The sequence below is a fragment of the Beta vulgaris genome, chromosome 1 (genome assembly GCF_026745355.1).
Source record: "Beta vulgaris subsp. vulgaris cultivar EL10 chromosome 1, EL10.2, whole genome shotgun sequence".
Taxonomy (NCBI): domain Eukaryota; kingdom Viridiplantae; phylum Streptophyta; class Magnoliopsida; order Caryophyllales; family Amaranthaceae; genus Beta; species Beta vulgaris.
In genome coordinates this window covers 29,819,012-29,840,953 of record NC_079202.1, presented here as the reverse complement: position 1 = coordinate 29,840,953, position 21,942 = coordinate 29,819,012, and the positions used below count along the sequence as shown (strand labels likewise).

Genomic DNA, 21,942 nt, shown 5'->3' with positions numbered 1-21,942 from the left:
TATTGTGACAATACAAGTGCTATATATTCTAAAGATCCAGTGCATCATTCTAGAGTAAACATATACATATCAGACATCACTTTTTAAGAGAAAATGTTGAAAAAGGTTTGATTAAACTTGAGTTTTGTCAAACTGAGAATCAGATTGCTGATATCTAACTAAGCCTTTGCAAAGAGATAGATATGAAAAATTAAGGCTTGAGTTAGGGTTAATAAAAATTAAGTGATTGTTCCTATGTCATTCCCCCATGTTTGAATCAATTTGAGTGACTTTGTGTGCTAAAAATAATTGTGTTTAATTGCCTAAGACCATTGCAAATTGGAATGTTACAAAACATAAACATGAATTCAAAGAATTAAACAACTCACAAATGTCACATAATACTCCCCTTACTGTTCCTAAGGTAAGAAACATGCATGATATGAAGGACATTGATATGTAGCATTAGTTGTTCCTATAGCACAAGTTCCTTAGCATTTATTTTCTTTCAAAAATTAAAACTTCATAAAAATCCGAAAAATCCAAAAATAAAAGGGAATCAGATTTAATTAAATCTTGATTCATTATCATCTTTTCGTTTTCTTTCTTTTTTTTATTTGTTTTATTTTTTCCCGCGTGTCAAAACACTTTACATGCAAAACTCCTCTTAATTCACATTAAAGAAACCGTGTTCCTCAACCTTCATCTTCACCATAGCCGAAAATCTACACCTCTTATACTCCATAAAAACCTCAAACTCTTCTCAAATCATGGCAAAAACTCAAGAAACTCTCCTTTTCCAACATCAAAAATCCAAACTCTAAAAATGGAAAATTCTCTTCTCCTACCAAAACCCTTGAAACGACAAATTCAAGAAACCCCATAAGAACAACAATTAGAATCTCCAGAAGGAGCATGCGTAGAAGAAATTATTGGGGAAGATGATGAAGAAGAAACCCCGGAACAACTCAGGGGGAAGAAGAATGCACCCTGTTCCTTCCAAAGGAACTGTTTCTTCTCTTCCAAGAAACGGGTCAAGAAGTGAATCTAGGTATGTTTGGGTTTTTGTGTAGATTTAGAATGGGCAAATAAAGTAGAATTTCAGAATTAACTCACATTCTAAAGGAACAAGGCATGGAATTCTTGTTTGAATTCGCCTTTACAATGCCTTGTTCCTTAGCTATGGATGAATTTTGTGCAATTTTACAAATGTATGGACTTGCACAACTGAGGTTAGAGGAAAGAAAATTAAGTTTAATCAAGCCACATTGGGAAAGTTGGGAAGTTCCTTGCAAAGGAACTGATTTGTATTTTAAAGGAAAGGAACTGTTTCTTTTCCGAATTTTCCTCAGACAAAATTTGAATATTTTGGAGGAACTGCTGGTCAAAACAAATAAACCATAACCTACTCTCTCCCTTCACAAAATTTTTAACTTGGTTGGAGAGCACTCATTCCTCGACTGAAAAGAGGAATGAAGTGGGTCTCTTGATATGTGTTACATGTTTTGTTGACCACCACATCAAATCAATTCCCTTCTCTCTTTATCAACATCTTACCCACTGTATTGAGAATCAATTGTGTATTGGTATGGGCCTTGATAACTCTCTCTTCATACATTTGAAGTAAGACTACGGTTGGACCACTAGGAGTCAAACAAGGGAACATCTTGAATGAGAAGATCTAATGGACTTGGTCTTTCTGTCCAAGAAGGAGCTACTATTCAAGGAGAATAGCTCCAAGTTCCTCAAGAAAAGAAAAGCCTAAGGTTGAATTGAGAAAAGATGATGATGTATCTTGGAGAACCGTTCCTAAGCCGGAGGAACCAAACCAAAGAGGCGCAAACACATTGCCAAAGCCTAACCTCTGTTCCTAGAGAGTGAGGAAGAGCATCGTTGAAAATTGCTCATTCTGTTCTGTTCCTTCCAACAAGGACTCCTCTTTAGTCCTTTCGGATGGAGGAACAGGAACCTCACTCTCAAGGAACCACTCCACCACCATCCCAAACTCTCTGTTCCTTTCACAAAATACCTCCATTTCTCCCTCATCCTTCTCTGTTCCTTCCAGTTTTGAGCAGTTAAGGATGAAATAAAAGGACCAAACCTTTTGCTTCCACCTCCACAACTCTTCCACCAACACCACCATTTCTTCCTCCCATTTACACCCTTCCCTCTGTTTCCATTCCGGAAATGATGAGCCTTCCATCAACCTCCTCCAGTTCCTCCAAAACCATCCTCTGCCTCTGTTCCAAGGGTAAGGAACAAGTCTCCGGATGACTGTAGTGGGTTAATGATGTTTGTCTTCCTGCACAACATATGATAAAATTTATAATCATCTTCATGGACTTTGGATGCTAAAACTGATCAAATGTAAGTCTTATGAAGATTAGTGATACGGTGTTGCGAACAAAAGAAGATGGATACTATGGCCCTAGCTTGGAGGAGTTGAAGGAACAGTTGGACACAATCATGGGGGTATGAAGAAGTTGGAGGATGTGGTTGAAGAAGAGTTGTAGAGGAACACCATTCCCCTTCCCTTTCTTAGTTTTTTTGTTCTGTTTTCCTTTTCAAGGAACACACTTTTGTTTATCCTTTTTCTTTTCTTTCTTTGTTTTTTTGGAACAAGTGCTATATATAACAATGACTTTTGCTATTATGTCTGTGTTTTGATATTTGCATAATTTCTTCCTTGGAATGGCTAGTATTATGTGATTGATGTTTGAGCAAGTTTACTCTTTGATTCTAACTTAACCACAATGGTGCTTGCATATTGGTCTTAAGGTGTTAAACAATTCATCAATACATGCAGAGTCTATTCTTTTTGAGGATGACAAAGGGGGAAAAGGATTTAAGGAACAAACTGTACATAACTGAAAAATAAATTGAAAAATTAAAAATTAAAAATTAGGATAAGGTAAATGAAAAATCAAAAATAGGTTAAGGTAAATGAAAAATCAAACATTAGTTACTTAATAATTGTGTTTTATTTTTCATTTTCTTCTTTATTGTTTTATTTTTTTCATTCACTTATATTATTTGTTATTTCCTTAGTTTGTACCTTTGTTGTCATCATCAAAAAGGGGGAAATTGTTGAACCCTAGTTTTGATGATGACAAAGAAACAAAGGAACAAACTAAGTAGTGAACTAATGAATTCTTTAAGTGTATGGTGTCTAAGGTATCAATGAAAGGAACTGGAGAATAGAAGTCAAGGAAGAAGAGAGGATTTCAAAGGCTAAGTAAAGAAGTTTCTATGTTGATACTGGAGCAAGCATTGGATCAAGAAGAATAGAAGCTAGGCGTTTTATTTTCTAGTTCCAATGTAAAGGAACAAAGAAAGAATGGTAAGGAACTATGGCAGTCTATTTGAGAATGAGAGTTTGTTCCTTTAAGGAACAAACTAAGTGGCACTAAACGATATGTTAAAGGAACTTGTTAATAAAAGGAACTAGACTTAGGCGTGCAAAGTATAACGGTTAAAATGTATGAATTGAGTAAGTCATGCCTAAATTATAGGAAATTAGTTTTTAATTCAAATGAAAATCAGTTTTAAAAAGAAAATCTTTTTAAGAAAAGATTTTTTTTTCGGAAAAAATAGAAAATAATATCCGGTTTTAGAAAGATTTTTTAAAGATAATATTTTCTTAAAGATTAAAAATTCAGTTTTAAAATAAATTTTTATAAAACTGATTTTCGGATAAACTCAAGGAACTCCTAATCTTAGGAGTATGTGCTAAAATATCCACGTTCATAAGTATCATGGGATCATGGGACATGATGAGAAACGTGTTCCTTAGGGGAAGGAACATCATGGGTTAATGGACTTAACATGAATCGATTTTAATCTCCACGTTCTTTGTGATTTCACTATAATATATAAGTCTAATAAGTTCCAAAGTGTGTCTGACTAAGTAATTAAGTGAGTTTAACTAATTAAGTGTCAGTGCCTTCATTCTCTCATAATAGCCATTTGTTCTTTGCTTTCTTACTCTAATTCCACTAAGCTTATTTCGATCAATTGTATTTTGGTTTTTGGGGTAAGGGAACTTTGAGTGAAGTTCTGTAAGAGAGAAGGCTTTGAGTAAGCTTGTATGAGTGAGAAAACTTCGAGTGAAGTTGAGAGGAACTACTGTTAAGGGAACAGTGGCTCAGGAACTTGAGTTTAGGAACTCAAGGTGTGGCTCGAGTTAGAATTAGGTTGTAACAAAGTTGTTTGGCCTAATTAGTGAAAGAGTTGAGTTTAAAATCCCTAGTGGTCGAGGTTGTTTCTTCTTGTTGGGCCCAAGAAGTTTTTCCTCGTAAAAATCCCTTGTGTTCCTCTAGCTTGTTTATTCGTTTAAGTTTAAATTTCCGCAAAAAGTTACGTTTATTTCTACACCTACAATTCACCCCCGCTCTTGTAGTGTTCCTAGGGAAATAACACAAACTATATCAGAATGATAGACTTCCTCATCAATAGCTGCTTGATTAAGCAAATACCAGGGGGCTGTGCTGTATTGTTCGATCTGGTTTATTGTAGTTTCTTCGAAGACGAATTTGATTTAGTCTTGTTTAATTGTATCTTGTTTTACATTAATACCTATTGTAGATGTCGTTTGGCCTTCAATTAATGAAATTCTCTTTCAAAAAAAAAAAAGAATAAGGCTTCCCATTTATCAAATGAAACTATTAAGTTTTATTGAACTAACTTAAGAATTTCTAATCATACTTCTTGACCACAACCAACAACACATTAACTATGTTTATTAATAAAGTGAAGTAGCTACTCCAATTTGAGTTTGTCACAACCAATTCACAACCAAAGTGCCATATTTGTTCAATCAACCAACACAAATACAAATCAAGTTGATATATCAATTCACAACAACACTAATCCAACATCATCAACTATAACCATAGCAACACTAACCACCACCACAACAACAACAATCCACAATCAAATTGGTAAATTGATTCAAAAACTAGAAATCAAATTGATAATTGATAACAGACGTAACAACTCATAAGTAGGGTTAGTAACTTCGGTGTACCACCAACACCGAGGTGGCGACGACAGCAGCGTAAAACGACCGCGGTAGTAGAACAACAACAGCACACGCAAGGGAGAGGAAAAAGCGGCGGCAACCGAACAACAACGACAGCAGCAGTAGCGCGAGCATGAACAAGGGAACAAAGGGATGGAAGGGTTTTCGAAGCTTTTGTGAGGCTGAGGGACAACAGCGCGGTGCCAACGGCGAGATTCCGACGACTGTTTGTCAATTGTCGATGCAGCAGTTAGCCATAACAAACCACGAACCAGAGGAGGAAGATTGAAATATAAAGAAACAGGGTCGGGGAACCGCGCGAGCCGCAAGACAAAGGAGGAAGGGAGCTCTGGTGAGCTTCGGGAACACTGGCAAGAAGGCAAGCAAAGGTGAGCGAGCGAGGGTGAAAGGGGGTCGGGGTTTTACCGAGAGAGGAAAGAGAGTGTGAGGTTTTGGGGTTTTCAGTTTTGGGGTTTTGGAAATAGAAGACACGGGAGGAGCAATGATATACCCATACCGGGTATGTGTCAATATCATAACATTTATGTAACTTTGATGACAAAAGTAATATTAAAAAATTATAAATTTTTTGTTTTTCTTTATTTTTTTTTTTGGGGGGGGGTGTTAGTTGAAATCTTATATTATATCCTCACAATATCTTATCATATCAGTTAATTATTAAATCATATCTGAGCTACATCTAATCATATCAAGTATCTGGTATGGGAAAAATTTCTCTATACCGGATATAGGAGTATACTTTCTCGACACGAGAGAGAAAGAAGTAATTGGGGAGGGTTTTGGGTTTCATTAAACAGCAAGGTAGGTCGAATGGTTCGAGAATGAAACTGAATATGGTTTTCTAATTTGCGAAAAAACCGCTCAACTAATTGTACAAAACCCAAAATATAAAATAATAATAATAGTAATAGTAATAATCTCATAAAATTAATTAAATAAATACACTGCAAACACGACAATATAATTATATACTCCAGCTAAAAAAAAAATAAGAGTATTTGAAAAATAATTAACTTAGTAATTATGATTAGCTTTTAATAAACGCTTTCAAAAACATGCCTGTTACAATAACTAATTCTAACTAGGTAAAAAAGTAAATAAAACAAAAACGTCCAAAATATCAGTAAAACAAGGAGAATTTCCTTGGTGCACAGTGCTTCAACAAGGAGACCGACCAAACATGTTACAGATCTATAAGGTTTGTCACATGACGAATGGCATTCAATTGATAAACTCTAGAAAGAGTAACATTAATCTGCTAAAAGAAGATGGCCGGAATTAAGAAACCTTAGTAAAGGGATCTTACTTACAACCATAAGGTCATCCAGGTAATAACTACCTTAGTAAAGGAAAGAGGTATTACAAATAAACAATAACGAGAGCTGGTGGGGCCACCGTTCCCCTGAATGCTTTTTTCCTCAAGAAATCATTGATAATAATGGTCGTTTTCCTTCTTGGAACAAAGGGGATCCATAATAACATCTACTTTATCCAAGAAGGGGGTAGAGCCAAGATATAAAGATTCAAGGTTTCGGCTAAAGTTGAGTCTGTCCAAGAAAAAGAAAAAGCAGCAGTTGTCGTAAAAAATAAAACGAATTGCCATCTAAATAGCCTTGCCTAAAGGAATGATGAATTGCACAGGATAGCATGGTACCTAGCATAAAAAACATTAAGGTTAAAATCTCTTGACGTCTCTTAAGTCAGCCGAACAGTACCAACAATTGTGAAGTTTTGAAAACAAGATTCGTCCAGTAAGCAATAAACATCAGAACTATTGTCAAATTAAAGCACTTCTATAGTCATGGACGAATAACTTCAACACTTGAAAATTAGACAAGTATTGGAATAGATTACAGATGCAATTCGTCCATCAATCGTAACAATATTGGACGAGATATGTTTATTTAGAAATCATTGATCTTCAGAATTAGACGAGTCATTATGGTACTTAGCAAACAAGAACAAGATTGGACAAGAAAGTTCTGATATATATATTAATATTTTCAAAAGGATTACAGCCTAAAAAATAGAAAAACAAAATAACTAAGTACAAAATGGTCTCCGACCAAGTTACAACTAGGCTATAAGTTCTATTCAGTAGGAGGGATGCTGTCGTCATCGGCCCGAGTCTCTTCATCGGCCGTCTCCTCTTCCTCTTCGTCATGAGACGTTGAAAGACCGGAGGTTCCTCGCCGGCCACCATGGCTTTGTGAAAGACCGGAGGTTCCTCGTCCGCTTCCGCCAGCATTTTGAAGGCCTTCACAGCCCAGGTGTTGGAGGTGTCGACGACCTCACTTAGAACTTCATTAGCATCGTTGAAGGCTTGAGCCACCTCCTCCTTTAGCCGATGATTTTGTTCCCTTTGAAGGTAATTGTCCCTTCTAAGTTGGAAATCGGCCAAAAGAGCAGTATTCCTCTCAGCCTTCAAGGCCAACTCCAACTCGTCCTTCCACTAGTGAAAAAGCCTTATATGTCACTTTGTATCGGATGCGTTTTACAGAAACTACATCCGAAAATGAACAAAAAAAAATGCAAGGGAAGCGTGGCAAAGAAAAGAGGATGCGGTCCAAAAAAAACCACATCCGCTTTTTTGTTTAATGACTACCTTCCCTCCCACCAAAAATCCTGCATCCAAAACAATTCTTCACAAAAACCTTTGACCCACAAAACCCTTCTCCGAACTACGACTCGCACTCCCACTACCACTACGACTGCCCCATCACTGCCCACACCGGCGACTTGTGCACCACCACCAATGCCGACGACTTGTGCACCACCACCAACGCCGGAGACTGCCCCAGCTTCACACCTCAGTCTTGCGCACCACCACGACCACTTTTGCGCCACCACTGTCGCGCCACCACTGCTTCTCCCTAGCTTCGTTCCTCCTCCTCCCTTCCCTAAACAACTACATTACCACCTTTTCCTAGCTATAGGTAACTAAAATTTCATAACTTTTATTTTAATTCATTGTAATTTGATGAATAATTGTTAGTGGAATTACGTTGTATAATAGTTTAAGGGTTTATATTTTATTCATTTGAGTTAATTTGATTTTAGTTTAGTTTAGTTTAGTTTATTTTCGTTTAGTTTAGTTTAGTTTTGTTTGGTAATTTATACTATTTTGACCTTTAAACTTTGTTGTTGATTATTGAAGCTAGCTAGTGACAGAGTGCTAGTGACGGAGTGTTGAGTTCCATTTCCCCATTTACAACCTTGATATTGGTATGTTATCGCTCATACTTAACTTTCTTCAATTTCATATATTAGTAAATTGGTTTATATGTGCAAATATGTATATATGTATCGTTGAATTAAATTTAGATGTAAAATTCTTTGTTGTTCAAAAACCTATGTACACATGCATCATCATATCATATGCCTAGATACCCGTTCGAGTAAGTCTTGAATAGTCCACGGTTTGAGACTGTTCTTAGATGTTTAATCTCAGTTAGGTGGTGAATGTATGTCTTTATTTCGATTCTATAGAGGAAAATCTTGGCTCGTCATTTCCCTACTTTTGTTCTCTGGGTACATATGTTGATATGAGTAACTATATATCTACATCGTGTACTTGGAGAACTGTATTGAAATGCTGCCGGATTTTTCGTAGAATCGAAAAGAAGACATACATTCACTAGTGAGATTAGACATCTAAGGATGGGTTAGGTTGGAGTGATAAGGACCCTTGGAAAGCATGCCTAATTTCATTGAATGTATATCGTTCATATATAAACTATAATCATGTGGTAAGTTTGTTATTGACATGAGGTACTTGTTTCTTGTGTGTAATTAGAGGTGTGATTGAAATGAAACTAACTCAACAGAATATTATGGAATCATAAAATATCACAATTTTTATATCCATAATATAAACGATTTTGTCACAAATAAAGTTTAACAACTTAATTTTTGATTAATCTCCTAATCAATTCTCCATAAGTTATTTAACATATTATTTGTGATTACTAATGAATAAAAAAGAATAAATCTAATTTAAAAACTAAGTCCAAACAAGAACTACTAAATCTAATAACACACGAAACAAAACTAAATTAAATAAAGTTAAATATTTGTCATTATTAAAATGGTGAAACAACAACATTCACCCTTTTTGATGATGACAAATAATTTGAAAATTTTTATATTTTAATGTTTTTTGTAAAAAAAAAACGAAAGAAACAAAAAAAAAATTACAAAAAAAAAATCACACAAACTAGACCTAAGTAGACTCAACTAAGATTGGGAACATGATCAGGTTCTACCGGGAACTGGGATGAGAAAACATGCATAGGAACTAAGTGGGAACAAAGATAAAATTTTTTATATACAACAATATCTCTTCCCCCTTTGTCATTATCAAAACCAAGAAATGACCCTGCAACACTAGAGAGTCAACAGGCTAGGCATCAAGCAAGTTGCTCGAACACATATCTCATAATATTAGCCATTCAAGCACAAAAAAAAAAAATAAGCAGGCAGAAAGCAACAATATGGACAACAAATATGTATTTTTTTTTCCAATTAAGGTAATATTATTGAATTTCGAACCAAAACAACCAATTCCCCAAGGGCAAACAAACCAACTAGGTTGGACTCTTTACCCAAGAGGAATTACCAGATTACATCTCCCTTTACAAACTAATTCAGATTCCTAAACCAAATCTGATCTTCTCTAGACACTTTACTAGGCATGACACTAGTAATTCGAAATTTCACTTCAGTTTTTACAATTTTCATAGTGCTATTAATAGTAGGAATACATTCATTCCAGTAACTGGAATTCCTACTCCTCCATGTTTGATACAAAACAGCTGCAATACCAGCATTAAACACTTGTTTCCTAAACATAGACAGCTTGCATCTTCTTATCCATCTACATAATTGCCCCAACTCTTGTATAACACATTTGATTCCCATCCATTGCTTGAGATTAGCCAAATTAAACATGATTTACTGTATACACAATTAAAGAACAGATGGTGGTGATTTTCATTCTGAGAATCACATAATAGACAAAATGCTGATCCACTGATGCCTATTTGTGCAAGCCTAGCTGTAGTCTTTAGCTTCTGCTGAATGGCCAACCAGAATATGAATCTGTGTTTGGGAAGACTAAGCATATTCCATATACACTTAGCCCAACCTTGTTTTTGCTGCTTTCCTTTCATCTTTCCATAAACTTCCTTGATTGAGTATTGAGGCATAGCTTGAATTTCAGCACGTGTGTAGAAGTTCTTCATTTTCTCCTTGATACCACTAACAATTTTCCAATACCAGCTAGCTTCAGACTTTGGAACATAAGCCCACCAATCATCATCTCTAATATATACAACATTAACCCATTTAATCCATAAGTTATCTTGTTTGGTGGAAATAGCCCACACATATTTCCCCAAACAGGCTATATTCCATAGCTTCACATCTCTGAAGCCTAAACCACCTTCTTCCTTCTTGGTACATAGCTAATCCCATGCTATTAACCCTGGTTTACTACTGAAATGCTGCCCACTCCATAGGAAAGCTCTGCAAGCTTTAATAACATCAGTGAGTATTCTTTGTGGAAGAAGAAACACATGTGCCCAGTATACATGTAAACTGAGCAATACTGAGTTAATCAACTAACATTTAGCCATGTATGAGAGGTGCCTGGTACTCCACATTCGAATTCTTGCAGTTATCTTATCTGTCAATACTTCACACTGTGCAGTATAAACTTTCTTAGAGCAAATGGGGACGCCTAGATATTTGAAAGGTAATGTACTCCTTTCAAAACCTGATGCATCAATGATCCTTTGAACCTCCTGTTCCTTCATTCCACATGTATACATAGCTGATTTTTTCACATTTGCTTCTAAACCAGATGTATTAGAGAACAACTTAAAAGCCCCTAATAATATGTAAAGTGAAGCATAATCACCTTTGCAGCATAGAATAAGATCATCTGCAAAACATAAATGAGTCAACCTTTGCATTTTTAATCAAAGGCAATGGTTAAAATAAGTTAATGCAACGGTTATTTTTTTATACCGTTGCAATAGGATCATCTATTGCAACGGACCATTTCAATTTAGGTTTATGGATTAAGCTATTGCAACGACTTTATAGTAACCGTTGCATTAGATATATATATTGCAACGGCTTGATGATGGTCGTTGCATTTGATGAAATAATAACAATAATGTAAAATATAGGTCGTTGCGTTAGCCCACAAAAAATTTCGCGCAACATAAGTAAAATATATATCATAGAACTGTAGAAGTGCCAACAGTACAAAATTTTATTGAACTTCTAAAATTTTACTTTTCCCTCCAAAAACATCAAACACCAAATTGTTAAGAAACCAACTGTACAGTTTCCTCTACCTTCCCACACTCACGGAAACACAAGTTATTTTCCCTTAAGTCCTTCCCCTATCTTATTTCCCCCATCTGTTTTCTCTTTCACCTCTCGTTCGGGACTCCACATTCTACATCTCCCTTGGGAGTCTTTCAAAATCCGATGCCCAGTTGAAGATTCTCGAGCGTCGCTGGCGATTCGAATCAAGGTAAAACTCATTTCTTCCCCGATTTGGGGTTGATTATGAGATTTATGGGGTCGAAGAGGGTTACAGAATTTCTAAAGAATCATGCAAAGGGGTTTTTCTTTAGATCTCATGGGTCGACTTTCTTTAGAAATTTTGTGATTGATGGAAATTCGGGGCTTAGGGTTGATGATGAGAATTATGGGGTTGATGAGAATAAGGTAAAACTCATTTCTTCACAGATTTGAACCCCTTAAATTTCATTTTTCTGTAATTAGGTTTTTATGCACTATCTGATGTTAGGGTTTCTGTTATTTCAATTTTGTTGATCTGTGTTTTAATGTTTTATTTTCCTTATGTTTGTTTGATGTCTATTTGCTTTTTTAAATTTTCTTATTTTTGGAATGAATAAGATGAATGACTGGAAAAAGAAAGTGATAACATTAGGAATTTTATGAAATATTTGCTGGTGAGGCTTATATATAACACTTTTAAGCATTGACGAATAATTATAGTTAATATAGATGAGAATTTTTGCCATGTCTACATGTTTTCCAATATGAAATATCTAATGTGACATTTGTATGTACTTTACAATCTGTGATGAACTACATACAAAGCTTCCATGGGTTCTTGCTACATGGATTGCTATTAACATGTCACCATATCAGGGCTTAAGGTTTTGCAATTCATTGATAAAGAGTAAAGAAGAAAACATTTCACTAACATGCACCATCTGAGTATGTCTATATGCCCATTGGAAAACCAAAAATTTGATCATGGACCGTTTTCTAGAAATCACCTACTCCAAACATGTACTACAGAAGTATACAGAAAAGGATGATAAACCATTCAAAATTTGTAGCCTAAATTCAACTAGTGTAAATATATAATTTGTTGGCCAGAAACTATTCTGGTAATATAATCAGGGGCGTAGCCACTATGGGTTCACTGGGTTCAGCTGAACCCATAGTGGATTTGAATAAGTAGAACATCTTGCAACAACTTTAGGAAGGCATGATTGTGGCGCAGTGGTAATTTGTGAACTTAGAGATGTGGTTGTAAATACTTTCTCTAATAAACATCATTAGTGAATAACTATTTGAGGAAATTATAAATACTTTCTCTAATAAACATCATTAACAACTTAACTTTATTTAAGTCTTTGTTTAAAAATAAAATGAAGAATACAGTTGACATAAGGTAGAAAAAATAGGTTCACCAGGTAGAAAAATAGGAGGGGAGAAGAGGATCAAGTTCAAAACAATAGTAGATGAAAAAAAGAAGAGAAGAAACGAAATTTATCAAAAGAGAATGACAAAAATCAATTTAAAACATTAAAAAAATGATAAGAAAAGAAAGGAACCGAAAATTACAAAGTGCAGAATTGAACCCGTGTCTTGCAACGACAATTACATCTCTAAGTTCACAAATTACCACTGCGCCACAATCATGCCTTCCTAAAGTTGTTGCAAGATGTTCTACTTATTCAAATCCACTATGGGTTCAGCTGAACCCAGTGAACCCATAGTGGCTACGCCCCTGGTATGGCTTATGGTGATTGCTCTATGTGGACATATAAACTATAGGACATATTTTTGCATATCTGATAGACTAGCGCCTGGATCTGTGGTTTCAAGTGGTTTACTGGACTGTATGGACTATGGAGTTCATTAGAAGCTAATAATTAGCTTCTTGGTTGTTGGACTGTAGCATTTTTTTCTTTATCTATCTTGACATCCTTCCATATTTTCCTTTAATGTTACACTGAATTTATTTGCTAATCAGCTTCTGGAACCAATATATTACTCATAAACACTTGACAACTTTTAGCTAATGGAATCACTAGTACCAATACAGACTAATTCTTTATGAAAAACCTAACTAGCTAAATTTCGTACACATATTGCGTATTTATCTAGTTTTGAACTTGTTCGAAATTGCTAACTAGATGTTAGTTAGACACTTTATGGGATACAGTTTTTGGATTTTTAACCATGGGTCTTTAGTGAAAGGCATGTTATGCATTATGAGTTGACCTTGTTATCTATTATAATGTGGGCTTCTAGCTAGCCGCAGGTGTATGAATGAAAAAGTGAATAGTGGGAATATGTTGTATTAGTTGTCTCCTGACTGCATTGGAAGATAAATTACTATTTTTTCTTTTGGATGGGTTGTTCTTTTTTTTTTCCCACTACTCTTGATTCTAGTTCTGGAGATTTCTAGTTGGTTATTACCAAGCTTGTGCCATCATCCTATTCTGGTACAATCAAGATTTGTTTTTTATCAGAAGACTAACTAGATTAGATTTTATCTATATATGTCGACTATAGATAGTTACCCTTCATGTTAGTCCCCCTTCTTTTTCCCCACAGGAAGAGTTTTTTTTTTTTTTTGTGCTTGATTTTCTTTGTAAAAAGGTAGTGACTAGCTTCAAACCAAATCCATAACAAATATTTATTAGTTCGGTTTGATTAAGTACATTAATTTTCGTACTGTAATTTTGTCTCTTTTTTTGTGTTGTTGATGGGTACGTTTACCAACTATTACAATGTTTGAATTTTTAGGTGAATGATGAACCAACTGGAGGAGATCAAACGTAGACGTCTCACTATACATACTATCGGCCAGATTTAGCTGGCTATATTATAGTGATGTCGTATTTGGTGGTTAGAAGGAAAATGATTTATATGTACTTATTAGAATTATTTGTGGTACTAAAACAAATATTTATTGGTTAGGTTTGATTAAGTACTTTATTTTTCGTTAATGAGGATTTTTCATGTATACTCTTAATTTAATTATTTTGGAAATTATATTATAGATATGACAATTATTTTTGGAATTTCAAGAGTATTTTTGCATTTGTTGCATCGTTACTAGTATATATCCAGGCTGTAATATTATAGGTTTTCGGTAAGCATCAGGAGGGGTTTATAAAAAATTCGTCACAAAGGCGTTGCAATAGTTATATGATAGTGTTGTAATATATAGAGAGGCGTTCCTATAGAAGTCAAAATGGAACACAATATGAATATTAGGGTCGTTGCAATAGCTATCGAATGGCGTTGCTATTGATATAGAGGCGTTGCAATAGACCTTATAGATGATGCAACGACTCTTTACATCTATTGCAACGGATTTGTGGTAGCCGTTGCAATAGGCCCCAAAAGTCGTTGCACTAGGCCTATTGCAACGCCTCCAAATGCAATGGTTCAAAACCGTTGCAATAGGTCTACTGCAACGACTTTTGGACCTATTGCAACGAGTTTTGTGTGTTGCCTTTGCCTTTTAATGTAGTAGTTTCATGGCTTTGCACTTTGGATGGTATTGAAATATATCTAATCTGCTCATTTTGCATACTACCCTTGATAGGTATTCCATGCAAATCACAAAAAGTAGAGGAGATAAGGAATCTACTTGTCTCAATCCCCTTAATGATTTAAAAAAACCTTCCATAGAACCATTTATCATCAGGGAGAACATGGGTGTACTTATGCATTCCATAATTAACTGTATAAAACCAACTGGGAATTGCAGATGGGTGCGCATTTCCTTCAAAAACTCCCAATTCACTGTATCATATGCTTTTTGAATGTCTATCTTCAGTATGCAGCTTGGTGAAGCCTTCTTTCTCCCATAATTTTTCACCAAATCCTGGACCACCATGATATTATGAGCTATGTATCTTCCATGAACAAAGCCTCCCTGGTTCTCCATTATTATGTCTGGCAAAATTTGCCTCAACCTCCCAGAAATAACCTTTGTAACACATTTATAAATTGTGTTGCAACAGGAAATGGGCCTGAACTCCTTCACACTCTTAGGGCACTTGACCTTAGGGATGAGTGTGATGGTGGTGGTATTTAGCTCCATCAGTAATTTCCTACTTTGTAATACATCAAGGACAGCCATGACTACTTCTTCACCAACTATATTCCATGAATCCCTATAGAAAGAGGAACTGAATCGATCAGGACCAGGAGCTTTGCTCCCTGGTATGGAGAAGAGAGCATGCTTTATTTCCTCTACTGTGTATGGAGCTTCTAACAAACTTTTGTTAGCATCTATGAGCACAAGACCACATTCCATAACCAAAGGTGAAATTGAACTCCTGGCTTCTGATGTACCAAGTAGATCTTTATAGTATGTCAAGAAGGCCTCAGTAACATCCTTAGCATCATCAACCCATCTACCATCAGCATCATATATACTGTAAACATGATTCTTAATTATCCTAGCCTTGATACTTTGGTGGAAAAGAGTGGTATTTTCATCTCCACTCTTAATCAACTCTATCTTGGCTTTTTGTTTCAAAACTTCAATGTATGTTTTATGTTTACAAATATAATCTTGCATACCTACAAGTTCATCATCAGCATACCTTGTATCTTTTGGATGTTAATGCATCAACTTTTGAGCATCCATCATCCTATTATAAGCTGCAACCTCTGCTACCTGAAGCTCTCCAAACCCTGTTTTATTTAACTCCTTTAAACCTTTTTTCACAGCTTTTAATTTCTGCAACACTACATACATCTTAGTGCCTTGAATAGTTGTGCTCCAACCCTTCTTCACTATATCCAGGAACTGTGAAGAGCTTTTCCACATTGTGAAGTACCTGAAGGGCTTCACTTCAGTGCTGTCTCTTGGGTACACAGTGATTAATGCAGGTGAGTGATCATATTCACCCTCATTCTGAAAACAAACCTTAGCTGAACTATAAATGTCCTGCCATCGGGAGTTAGCCATCACTCTATCCAGTTTAGAGTAAACTCTTCTGTTGCCTTCTTGCTTATTGTTCCATGTGAACATATTACCCACACTCTTGATGTCAGTCAATTCACATGCATTCATACACACTCTGATATCCCTTATCTCAGTCTCTCTTATCAAGGACCCAATTCTCTCCTCTGGATTCAAAACACAATTCAAATCACCACATATAATCCAAGGTTCCTGAGTATACATCTTCCTCAAATCCTCCCATAATATCTCCATGCTTTTACTTTCATTAAAGCATAGATAAATGTGCAATAAAAACCAGGTCTACCACTTATGGGTTGAACAAAACAATGCATATATTGACTAGATGCAGATATTATGTTTATATGAAAGCTACCTGCCTTCCATGCTATTATTATCCTTCCACTAGCATGATATGTTAAATTTGTTGTAAAGCACCAACCAAAGAACATTTTTTGGTAAAGGTTTCCTAAATTGGAACTCTTCACCTTAGTCTCTAGGAGACTAACAAGGCTAGCAGACACTTTGTTAATATATGATCTAACATCCTCCTGCTTTTTTGCCATGTTAACCCCCCTTACATTCCAACATAGAATTCTATCCACTATGATGGAGAGAGTCCCCTCGCTCAATTCCTAATGTAGCCCCAGTCAAACCATTCTTAGGTAACTTTGCCTCTCTAATTTCTCCTTCATGCAACAGGCTAAAGGAAATAGGTCGAAGAGTCTTCTGAAAACCTTCTGGATCTATATCTTTAGGGCTCTTCTGTTCAGGTTGTTCAACCACAGGTTGAATGATTGGTGCAACCTGTTCATTCTCAATCGCTGAATTGGTTTCTTAACCCATTTCTTCTGAGGTTTCTTGAACCTATAGTCTGATGCAGCTTGACCCATACCATTACAATTGAGGCAATGTATTGATCTCCATTCATAATGCACTGGGACTATAGTGAGTTCTCCATGCTCATTCACAAATTCAATTTTATCAGGTAATTCCTGGTCCAGTTTCACTTCTATCAGATTTCTTGCATATTGCAACTTATTACGAGTCCTTGTTGCATCATCCCTTTTAATAGGATCTCCCAATTGAGCAACTATCTTGTGAAGAGATTTCTTCCCCCAATATTTCAATACAAGCTTTAACTGTACCCAGATTGGTATAGTTTTGAGCTCATCATGTTCAAAATCCATTTCAGCATGCCATTTCTTCATGATTACGAGTTTACTATCGAAGAAATAATGGCCATTCATAACCTGATCCCTAGAATCCATCGCAGCAAATCTCACCAAGAAGATGCCCTTCTTAACAACAGCAACCTTATCAATCGTAAAATTATTCCAAATTCCTCTCCTAAATCCATCCATTACCTGTATTAGTGGATTCGCACCAACTACATAACAGATAATTCACGAATTCCAATAATTGATTTCGTCCTCAATATCCTCTAATTCAATTCGAATAGGATCAGATTCATGAATATGTTCCAGATTAATATGTTGTTTGTCTAGTTCAAGGTTAATTCTATTCATATCAACCTCCATCTCATTCGCATTTTCATCCGCAACATCGTTAAATTGTTGTAGGATGGGAGTTGGATTCATACCTTCATTCTGCTTTGAAGATTTTGAGTGTATGGATTGAAGCCACTCATTGAAAGTGTGACGAATCTCTGATTGTTGCTGCAGATTTTAGATTGATGATTTTGGAGTAAGAACAGTTCCTTGTCGAAAATCAAGAGCTTTTATGCCAAGTATTTCATCCATCGATCGCGTTTTCAATGCCTGTGAATCGGATGAAGGTCCACAAGGTTTCGCCATTGATTTTCCAGCATTTTGAGTCTAAGTTTTCCCGCCATTTTTCCTTGCCATGGCAACAACACTCTGTGTTGAGAGGAAAGGTAGATAGAGAAACACTTTAGTTTTCACAGCAGATATGTAGCAATATGCAGAGTAAAGCAGAAAAATAGAAGAAAATAAAAGTGCTTCATATGTCGTAAAAAGGACACATAATGAGAGATCCAAAAGTAATTGTTTAACAATAATTACAACCACAAAAAAACCTGTTCAGTTGTTTCAAAGTTAAAGTAAGTTAGGGCTTTGAGCGTTTGAAGAGAGAGGAGACCACGGAATCAATTTTTGAGGTCACACCATCCATCTTGTTCCTGATCCCCGTATCAGCATTCTTGATAGCTATCAGTTGTTGTTGCTGCTAAGAATCCAGAGCAGAGACAGTGGTCTCTATGGCATTGATCCTGTTGTGGAGAAGGGTCAAAGAGTCCTGAATTTCCCGAAGTAGCTTGTTGAGCCCAGTAGTAGATAACAACGGAAAATCCACAGAAGTAGAAGGAACTGGATCCGATTCTAGGTCAATAAATGATGTTTCACCTTGATCCTGCTCCTTCAGAGACGTGGACCCAACCAACGTTTGAATCTTCCTCACAGACCCACTTGGAACTCCCTCTTCACCCAGCTTCCTCTTACTACATACCTCAACCTTGACATGCGTTTCTTCCCTCTCAAAGTCTAGTTTCCCGTTGACCAACCTTAAACTAAGCCTTGACAGTGTGTTCTTGGTAAGATAATTTTCTGGCTCAAGAGAAAAGGAGGGATTGGCAGGCAATTTAACTTTGCAATTTTTGAAAACAGGGAGAGAAGATTGCATAGCCAACTTTGGTGTTATGGGAAATGCAGTGAGAGAGATGTGAAATAATCAAAGAGACAAGGTTGATTTTGATGTTATTTGCAAGGCAGTACATAATGGAGAGATCCATTAGACTTGCCTAGATTCTTTTTGAGGAATGGGGTAGAATGAAACGCCAAACAAACTGGAATAACAATTTGTGAAAGGGGGATAATTCTTTTTGATCTAAAGATAATACATTAGAATTGCCATTTAAAGAAAGCAAGAATTTTAGCATTGGCGACTCCATTGATATTTAATTTCGCCCTACCCTTAATATATTCTTTGTAACCCTCAATTGGAACATCAAACCATTCCCCCCAACTTCTTTCCAGTCAAAGTAACAACGCAGCCATTCACTACACTCACACATACACCCTCAGTTATGTTAAAACTTGAACAAAACTCTTTTTTCATAAAGACCCTCATCTAAACTGACAATTTTCCACCATTTTTGAAATTTTAAGATGTTCAACAGTTCTGACCACTTGGACTTTTTACACCATGCAACATCAACGCAAAAACCCACAAGAAATTGGGATGACTTTGTTTTCTTACCTCGCTTTGTAGGAACTGTAATCTCCATTTCTTGTTCACTTTCAACTTCGTTTTGATCATCTTCTTGTTTCGGAGAGATAGAAACTGGAGCAGAGGATTCGGATTTTGACCCAGTAGAATCTTCTTTGGTCTTGGATTTTGACCCAGCTCTAACTTTGGAAGGATCTACTATCACTCCATCCTTGCTGATCACATGGCCTAGAAACGACACCTCCTTCAGCCAGAACTCACACTTGGAGAACTTTGCAAACCATTTCTGTTGCCTTAGAATACCCAAGATCAACCTCAGATGCCTCTCATGCTCTTCTTCATTCTTAGAGTACACCAGGATATCGTCGATGAAAACGACTACACACGAATCCAGGAACTCATGGAAAGAGCGGTTCATCTGATCCATGAATACGGCAGAGGCATTAGTAAGACCGAAGGGCATGACAACAAACTCATAGTGCCCATATCTTGTTCGGAAAGCGGTCTTAGGAATATCCTCCTTCTTCACCGGAATCTGGTGATAACCTGACCTCAGATCAATCTTTGAAAATACTACCGCACCCTTCAACTGGTCAAACAGATCCTCAATGCGGGGCAAGGGATACCGATTATTGATAGTCACCTTGTTCAATTCTCGATAATCTATGCAAAGCCGCATACTCCCATCTTTCTTTTTGACAAACAGAAGAGGAGCACCCCACGGCGAGACACTTGGCCTAATAAATCCCTTATCAATCAATTCGTGCAACTGAGTCTTCAACTCTTGCAACTCAGCAGGCGCCATCCTATACGGGGCCTTTGACAAGGATCAGTACCAGGAGTCAAGTCAATGCTAAACTCAACTTCTCGTTCAGGAGGGATACCCGGTAGCTCATCAGGGAAGACGTCCGGATACTCACGGACAACAGGGATGTCCTTTAAGTTTGCTTCTTGGGTCAAATCTTTCACCATACAGAGGAACACTTGCTCCCCTTTCTGACGGAGCCTTGGCATTTTGAGAGCAGATACGATCTTTACTCCCTTCTTCAACACCACTCCACTACAGGAGAGACGCTTGCCACATGGACTACGAAGAGTCACTTTTTGATCGCGGCAATGAATCTGAGCACGATACTTGAGCAACCAGTCCATGCCCAAAATAACATCAAACTCGACCATAGAGAATGCCTTGAGATCGGCAGGCAGATCAATACCCAACACAGAGATAGGCACTCCACAATGCTCGGCCAAACAAGGGTAATTCTCACCAGAAGGTAGAGAAATAAGAGTTCGAATAGGAGAACTCGAAGTCAAATTAGCTTTCTTGGCAAACGAATTAGACACACAAGACACAGAAGCACCAGAATCAAACAACACAGAAGCAGGGACAGAATTAACAAGAAAGGTACCAGAGATGACGTCGGGATGAACATCGGCGTCAGAATGAGTCATACTGTAAACCCGATTCTTTGGCGGAGCATAGTGACTAGGAGGAACAGGGGGCTTAGCCGTAGCCCTCGGATTCTTGGGACACTCATAACCCTTGTGACCCGCTTCCCTACAATAGAAGCAAACAATGGCAGCACCCTCACAATCCTTCCCCGGATGCACGGGCTTCTCACACCTCCTACACTTAGACAGATCGAAACCCTGCCTGGAACTGGAGCCTTGGTATCCACCACGAAAACTCGACTCAAACCTCGGCTTCTTAGCCGGACCCGGAGCAACAGACGGAAAAGGCTTCCTTACAGATGCGGCCTTAACAGCTTCTTCCTCTCTCACTGATGCATGAACACTAAGGGCCATCTCATAAGCAGCTTGAAAAGTAGTAACCCCCGAACACAGCACCAGGGTCCTTACCCTCGGATTCATCTTCTTTATATATCTCTTAACCCTCCCAGCTTCGGTGGGAATGACAGTACCAGCAAATTTAGACAGCTCCGTGAAGCGGTCGGTGTACTTCTGGATGTCCATACTCCCTTGAGTCAGAGATAGAAATTCTTCCTGCTTTTGCCAGCGCAACTCATCAAGGTAAAATCTCTCTTTCAGCTTGGCGGAGAACTGGGTCCACCCAAAACCAGTTGTAGCCATACACACATCCGTTACCGTACTCCACCAATTATCCGCCTCTTTCTTCAAATAATAGGTCCCAATAGGTACCAATCGGCAGCAGAGCAGTTTGTTGCCGTGAAGAGCTTCTCCATCTCCCTTAACCAAATTTCCAGAGCCACAGGATCAGCAACACCATCATAAGTAGGGGGCCTGTGACGGTCAAACCGGTCGAAAGCAGACTGCCCACTACCCGAAGAAACAGCCCTATTAGCTAAAGAGATGAAAGCATTTTCCAGACTTACGCGACGACGACGCGCAGCTTCCTTTCTAGCGGCTAACTGTTGTCGTGGAGGCATACTACAAAACAGAAACTGTCACATTAGTCTATCAAAGT

General features: G+C 37.2%; 1 protein-coding gene across 1 annotated transcript; it reads right to left on the bottom strand.

The window, feature by feature from the left end:
• Window positions 1-20,273: 20,273 nt before the first annotated feature.
• Window positions 20,274-21,587, bottom strand: LOC104884540 (uncharacterized). Its single transcript, XM_010669216.2, has one exon. It carries the CDS (start codon window positions 21,585-21,587, stop codon window positions 20,274-20,276), a length of 1,314 nt encoding a protein of 437 aa, XP_010667518.2.
• Between the last annotated feature and the right edge of the window lie 355 nt (window positions 21,588-21,942).